General features: G+C 49.6%; 2 protein-coding genes and 3 pseudogenes across 2 annotated transcripts; all 5 read right to left on the reverse strand.

Moving 5' to 3' along the window:
* The window catches only part of LOC123481290, an 18,002-nt pseudogene extending 15,340 nt beyond the window's left edge, over positions 1-2,662 (reverse strand).
* LOC121553889 overlaps positions 1-7,500 on the reverse strand; it is a 20,196-nt pseudogene that overhangs the window by 10,755 nt on the left and 1,941 nt on the right.
* Positions 382-1,164, reverse strand: LOC123488668 (histone H2B). The gene has a single exon (XM_045219514.1). It carries the CDS (start codon positions 1,133-1,135, stop codon positions 761-763), a length of 375 nt encoding a protein of 124 aa, XP_045075449.1. The 5' UTR covers positions 1,136-1,164; the 3' UTR covers positions 382-760.
* LOC121553888 lies at positions 4,635-5,096 on the reverse strand (annotated as a pseudogene).
* Positions 5,540-6,164, reverse strand: LOC121554003 (histone H2A). The gene has a single exon (XM_045219512.1). The coding sequence runs from the start codon at positions 5,960-5,962 to the stop codon at positions 5,576-5,578; it is 387 nt and encodes a 128-aa protein (XP_045075447.1). The 5' UTR covers positions 5,963-6,164; the 3' UTR covers positions 5,540-5,575.

The following is a 7,500-nucleotide window of genomic DNA, read 5'->3' on the forward strand; positions in this document are numbered from 1 at the left end:
GAGCCACTTACAGGTAAGTGAGTGCATACATTTTCATACTGGCCCCCGTGGGAAACGAACCCGCAACCCTGGCGTTGCAAGCGCTGTGCTCTACCAACTGAGCTACAGGGGACTATATGGATGATGTGACCTTGACCGGAAATGACCTGTAGGCCAAAAGGGCTACGTTCATATATATATATATATATAATATACATTCATATTATTCAACACCTTTTTATTCTTGCCATCATCATTCTCGTTCACATCATTAGGGTATAGTCCAATGATGGAGCATCCATTCACTCCATCCGTGTCCTACCGATTCAGGAAGTCAACTCAAAATGACTATCTGCTCATTAGACGATAAAAGGAATTTATTTCCAATCAAACCCAACAGACTGCCTTTTTGATTTATTTATTTACACCCTTTGTCAAATGGTGCCATTTTACATTGCCTTCACCTGGAATAGAGCCCGACAAACATGGGTTACTATTCAGCGCGCAAAGACACCAAAAAGGCGCGCTAAACCCCTACGCTGGAACGGGCAGGGGAAATGATACAATGTAGCCGCTCTCCGAGCCGGCGCGCGCCGCCCATTAAACAATGATACAATGTAGCCGCTCTCCGAGGCGGCGCGCGCCGCCCATTAAACAATGATACAATGTAACGCAGCCTACCTACGCATTCATTCGGTGGCGATGGAATTGCTTTTTTACTGACAGAGTGGGTGGCTCTTAAAAGAGCCTTTGGGTTAGTAGAGCAGTCCAAATGCGCTGTTTACTTGGAGCTGGTGTACTTGGTTACGGCCTTGGTGCCCTCGGACACGGCGTGTTTGGCAAGTTCACCGGGGAGCAGCAGGCGCACCGCGGTCTGGATCTCCCTGGAGGTGATGGTAGAACGCTTGTTGTAGTGGGCCAGGCGAGAGGACTCTCCGGCGATACGCTCGAAGATGTCGTTCACGAAGGAGTTCATGATTCCCATGGCCTTGGAGGAGATGCCGGTGTCGGGGTGGACCTGCTTCAGGACTTTGTACACGTAGATGGCGTAACTCTCCTTCCTGGACTTTCTGCGCTTCTTGCCGCCCTTCCCTGCGGTCTTGGTGACGGCTTTCTTGGAGCCCTTCTTGGGCGCTGACTTTGCTGGCTCGGGCATGATGATGTCTCGTTGCTTCTCAGAAACGAATGAGGGGTGAAGGGCGCTTACCCGTCTTATGAAGAGGAAGCTAAGCAAAGTCAGCGGCCGTAGACACTCCCCTGCTTGCTTGCCCCTCCCTCTCCTCCCTCCCTCCTCTCTATAGCCTATGCTCTGTGACCGATGGGGAATTGTGTGTTTCAAAAGGGGGGCTTTAATAGGTGTCCAAATGGCACGATTGTTGTGCCAAATAATGCTGGTGATAGAATTGCCCACTTTGGCACCGTCAGACATAGGGCTCCCATTTTGGACTGTGTGTGTGTGTGCGCGCTGTCCCCCTCTTTTCGAGCCACGTCTACCGACTCGTGGTGGCTTTATGTTGTCCAAATTCCACTATTGCTTGACCCAAAATAATAACGTTCTTACACTTTGCCACTGTCAGATATAGGCCTCCCTCTGTGCGCTAAAAGTGGACGGGACATTAGAATCCTCTAATTAATACTCCCTGTCCACTCGAAGTGGCTCATACTTTCTTACTAAATTGCATACTAAACATTTTTTTGTTATATATAACACTACATGGAATGGGCCCATTTTAAGCGGATGTGGGTGGCTCTTAAAAGAGCCTTTGGGTTCGAGTCGGGGTGTTGAGGTTCCGAAGAGAGTGGGTTTAACCGCCGAAACCGTACAGGGTGCGTCCCTGACGTTTCAGAGCGTAGACCACGTCCATGGCGGTAACGGTCTTCCTCTTGGCGTGCTCGGTGTAGGTGACTGCGTCACGGATCACGTTCTCCAGGAACACCTTCAGGACACCGCGGGTCTCCTCGTAGATCAGACCGGAAATACGCTTCACGCCGCCGCGGCGAGCCAGACGGCGGATAGCGGGTTTGGTGATTCCCTGGATGTTATCGCGGAGAACTTTGCGGTGACGCTTGGCGCCTCCTTTTCCGAGTCCCTTGCCGCCTTTGCCTCTTCCGGACATGGTGTGTTCGCTAGTTGAGTTCAAGTGAATGAATGACTTCAGCGCCGGTGCGCGGTGCGCTATTATCTGCGTTTGGTCGACCTGATTGAGGCCGGCGGCACAGAAAGCGCGCCTCTGTTATATGTTCGGAGGCGTTGCAAAGGGGAGGGCGCTCGTTCTAGGGGACTAGGGAGGAGCGATTTCAAAGATGACGTGAAAGCAACTAACGTACGCGGGAAACATACTCAAATACTGATATAGGCTATGTGGAACACAAGGCCAAACTGTGACAACTGGGAGATCAGCTAGTACACTGTGTCCCTCTCCTCATATTGTTGTTGTTGTTGTTGTTGTTGTTGCACCTGATTCTACTCATTGAGGACTTGGTAATTTAGGTGACAGGTTGTTCAATCAGCTGTGGCTGTCCAGGCCTACAAGAAAAATGGGTCCTGTTGGGGGTAGCCTACTCTACCGCTGGAGTTGGGAAACACTGAAATGGAAGGGGGACACGCAGTGAGCAAAACTCCTAACCACATAAAAACACAGACACTTGAGATCATTAAGAGCTATAAGGAGTCCATCAACTACCTGGTCAGTCAAGTCATATAGGGGGGATTTCATGGCCACCTGCTGGAGCAGAAGTCATGTTTGCCAACACTGGCCTTAAAATCATTAGGAGCTATAAGGAGTCCATCAACTAACTGGTCAGTCAAGTCATATAGGGAGGGATGTCATGGCCACCTGCTGGAGCACAAGTAATGTTTGCCAACACTGGCCTTAAAATCATTAGGAGCTATAAGGAATAAATCAACTCATCATTCAAGTCATATAGGGAGGGATCTTAGCACCACCTGCTGGATCAGAAGTACCCTTCACCGTAGGCACAAGAGAGCCATCATCTCTCAACCGGTGCAATTTCCATAAGTATGTGGTAATAAAACAAACAACGACAGCTCCTCATATAGGCAGTGGTTTCACACATTTTTCTCCAAGATGTTCAAACGTTCATAGATGACCAGCAGGGTCAAATAATAAGCACAGTGGTTGTAGAGGTTGCAACAGGTCAGTCAGTACATCAGGAGTAAATGTCACTTGTTGTTAGTGTTGTAGTTCCTATTTCTACGGTGTTGCCTACCTGCAGCAATCATGAGTTACCTGCAGTGTTGATTGCAATTACGTAATTTGTCAACTCATAATAACAGATGTTTTGCAAACCGTTGATGTTTAAATAAATGGATTCCCGGTGTCCGGATACCTTTTCTCTTAAGGGATGTGATTGAGTGAATCCAAAGTAAGTTGGTCTAAATACATAATAGGATGAATCATTCAGGTAAAATAACACAATGTCTATTTGAGTCGAATCAATGTAATATAATCCTTTTACGTCTCTATCATCTTTACTCAATGTATTGGACCACATCAACTCAACTTACTCAAGCTTATCTACTCATAAAAACAAGCAAAAAGATCTACTCAACAATATGACGTGTGCTTTTGTTGACTGTAATAGCTTGAGTACATTCCACAAAGTCATTTTTTACAGTGTATCTAAAGACACGTTTGTTGTGGTGATGCACTTTTTCTTTGACGTTGAACTTGCATTGAACAGACAAATCCATTTCGTTACAACCCTTTTGTAGTATGACTTAGGAATATTTGTTGATGATCCTAATGTCTATGCGTGAATAGTGATTGGTTGTTGGTGAAATATTGCTGAGAACCCATCATTTCCTGGCCTTTTTTCACTATTGAGCAATTTTGAAACATTTGTTTTGCTATTGGATTCATAATGGTGACCTGGGACAAGTAATTAGTGAAACCAGAGTTCAGCAGTTGCCATTAAAGCGATCGAACCAAGTCATCCTAATAGGCTAGTATTAGCCTAAAGCAGGGTTTCCCAAACTCGGGCCACATTTTGGGAGTTTTGCCCTAGCACTACACAGCTGATTCAAATAATCAACTCATCATCATCAAGCTGGGAGTATTAGAATCAGTTGTGGAGTGCTAGGGCAAAACGCAAAACGCGCACCCCTTGTGGACCCCAGGACCGCGTTTGGGAAACGCTGGCCTAAAGAGCAAATGCTGAAAGGGAATCACCATGAGGTGCAGTACCCACATTTAACCACAAGATGGCCTCCGTGCTCCATTGTAAAGTTTGGGCCTCTGCATGAGTCTCTCAGCAGCACTGCAACATGGGACTTTCAAAGTAAGTTGGCATGCATGTTTTTTCTGGACTGCATGCAAGGCTATTATTACACACAACTAATAGTGTCAATTATTCATCTGAACACAATTCTTGTTACTATTCGGCCTATATTATCACTCGTTTCTTTTTCCCCTCCTTTGTAAAGCATTTTACTGTGTTACTATATAGTTCAAAGGAAGTGGATGATGCCAGATGGTTGTGTATATACACACACAAACATTGAAGCTAGACTTCAGGCAACTAAAAGGTGCAATACGTAGCTTTTAGACGTGTTAGTGAACAACATACATGGTGGCTAATGTAGAGGTGCGTGTATACATGGAACAATTGTGCCTTTTTGATGGAAATATGGAGGTGGCTCTTAAAAGAGCCTTTGGGGGATATTCGAGTTCAGGTCATCCTCATTTATGCGCGCTCTCCGCGAATACGGCGGGCCAGCTGGATGTCCTTGGGCATGATGGTCACCCGCTTGGCGTGGATGGCGCACAGGTTGGTGTCCTCGAACAGGCCGACCAGGTAAGCCTCGCTAGCCTCCTGTAGGGCCATCACGGCGGAGCTCTGGAAGCGCAGGTCGGTCTTGAAGTCCTGGGCGATTTCTCGCACCAGGCGCTGGAAGGGCAGTTTGCGGATGAGTAGCTCAGTGGACTTCTGGTAACGACGGATCTCTCTCAGAGCCACGGTGCCGGGCCTGTAACGGTGAGGCTTCTTCACACCGCCGGTGGCCGGGGCACTCTTGCGAGCAGCCTTAGTGGCGAGCTGCTTCCTGGGGGCTTTGCCACCGGTGGATTTGCGGCGGTTTGCTTGGTTCTGGCCATGGCGCTGCTCTGACAGTCGGGAGTATAGCCTCGAAATGCCTATGTGAAGTTTATAAAGCCGGCAGTGGCGCCTGCTGATTGGACACCATCTCCCCACCACCCCGATTGGCCCGTTTCGCAGGCCTCCTCCGTTGGCCATTGGACGGGAGGCCCGGCCTCTCCAAAACTCAAACTCCCGGTGCGCGCGCAATAGGACGCCGCCGGCCCTTTACGCGCAATAATAGTCGCCAAAGTCAAGAGTGACAGCTTATAGGCACGTATCATCTAATGCTAGCCTGCTATGGCAAATGAGGCCAAGTAGGTGTTGTTGTTCATGCAAGGCCTCATGTGGGCACAGAATGTCGAAATAGTTGTGTATACACCCACTCAATGTATTGCGGTCATAGAAAGGTACTTTGCGCTTTTGGAGAGCTAGGTGGTTGGCTCTTAAAAAGAGCCTTTGGGGGTTGAGTAGTCAAGTTGAAGTCGCAGTAGCGAATTTACTTGGCTTTGACTGCCTTCTCGGTCTTCTTGGGGAGTAGGACTGCCTGGATGTTGGGCAGCACACCACCCTGAGCGATGGTCACACCGCCGAGCAGTTTGTTCAGCTCCTCGTCGTTACGGACGGCCAGTTGTAGGTGACGGGGGATGATACGAGTCTTCTTGTTGTCACGGGCAGCGTTGCCGGCCAACTCCAGGATCTCAGCAGTCAGGTACTCGAGTACGGCGGCCAGGTAGACTGGTGCGCCAGCGCCCACACGCTCGGCGTAGTTGCCTTTGCGCAGCAGCCTGTGCACACGGCCCACGGGGAACTGGAGGCCAGCACGGGATGAACGGGTCTTTGCCTTCGCCCTGGCCTTGCCTCCGGTTTTGCCTCTTCCGCTCATATTGGTAGCTTGAGAAAGTCACAGAAAGTCTGAATGAGCCGCTCGCCACTTCGAGAGCCGTACATATACCTCGCCACAAGAGGCAACGATTGGCCACCGGGCCGGTGTGGCCTTATCCAATTGGAGCGAGGGACAGACAGATGGACAGACAGACAGCCCTAAGCCGGTTCCCACCCACAGGCAGCGAGTGAGAGGCTACTTTGTTTCCCTCCGACTTTGTTACTTTGTGTCATTTCGCGTGAGCGCCAAAATGTCCGAAATGACATCAATCAATTTTATTTTATATAGCCCTTCTTACATCAGCTAATATCTCGAAGTGCTGTACAGAAACCCAGCCTAAAACCCCAAACAGCTAGTAATGCAGGTGTAGAAGCACGGTGGCTGGAAAAACTCCCTAGAAAGGCGAAAGCCTAGGGAGAAACCTAGAGAGGAACCAGGCTATGAGGGGTGGCTAGTCCTCTTCTGGCTGTGCCGGGTGGAGATTATAACAGAACCATGCCAAGATGTTCAAAAATGTTCATAAGTGACAAGCATGGTCAAATAATAATCAGGAATAAATCTCAGTTGGCTTTTCATAGCCGATCATTAAGAGTTGAAAACAGCAGGTCTGGGACAGGTAGGGGTTCCATAACCACGCAGGCAGAACAGTTGAAACTGGAATAGCAGCAAGGCCAGGCGGACTGGGGACAGCAAAGGAGTCACCACGGCCGGTGGTCCCGACGTATGGTCCTAGGGCTCAGGTCTCTCAGTTGGCTTTTCATAGCGATCATAAAAGTTGAAAACAGCAGGTCTGGGACAGGTAGGGGTTTCGTAGCCGCAGGCAGAGACAGTTGAAACTGGAATAGCAGCAAGGCCAGGCGGACTGGGGACAGCAAGGTGTCATCATGCCCGGTAGTCCTGACGTATGGTCCTAGGGCTCAGGTTCTCAGAGAGAAAGAGAGCAGAGAGAATTAGAGAGAGCATACTTAAATTCACACAGGACACTGGATAAGACAGGAGAAGTACTCCAGGTATAACCAACTAACCCCAGCCCCCCGACACATAAACTACTGCAGCATAAATGCTGGAGGCTGAGACAGGAGCGGTCCGGAGACACTGTGGCCCCATCCGAAGAAACCCCGGACAGGGCCAAACAGGAAGGATATAACCCCACCCACTCCGCCCAAAGCACAGCCCCCGCACCACTAGAGGGATATCCCCAACCACCAACTTACAATCCTGAGACAAGGCCGAGTATAGCCCACAGAGGTCTCACCACAGCACAAACCAGGGGGCGCCAACCCAGACAGGAAGATCACGTCAGTAACTCAACCCACTCAAGTGGCGCACCCCTCCCAGGGACGGCATGAAAGAGCACCAGCAAGCCAGTGACTCAGCCCCTGCAACAGGGTTAGAGGCAGAGAACCCCAGTGGAGAGGGGAACCGGCCCGGCAGAGACAGCAAGGGCTGTTCGTTGCTCCAGCCTTTCCGTTCACCTTCACACTCCTGGGCCAGACTACACTCAATCATATGACCTACTGAAGAGATAAGTCTTCAGT

Source organism: Coregonus clupeaformis, unplaced genomic scaffold (assembly GCF_020615455.1).
Source record: "Coregonus clupeaformis isolate EN_2021a unplaced genomic scaffold, ASM2061545v1 scaf2422, whole genome shotgun sequence".
NCBI lineage: Eukaryota > Metazoa > Chordata > Actinopteri > Salmoniformes > Salmonidae > Coregonus > Coregonus clupeaformis.

What these genes read in the sequence shown, in the direction of transcription:
- LOC121554003 (XM_045219512.1), bottom strand. Translation starts at nt 5,962, where the DNA reads ATGAGCGGAAGAGGCAAAACCGGAGGCAAGGCCAGGGCGAAGGCAAAG.
- LOC123488668 (XM_045219514.1), bottom strand. Translation starts at nt 1,135, where the DNA reads ATGCCCGAGCCAGCAAAGTCAGCGCCCAAGAAGGGCTCCAAGAAAGCC.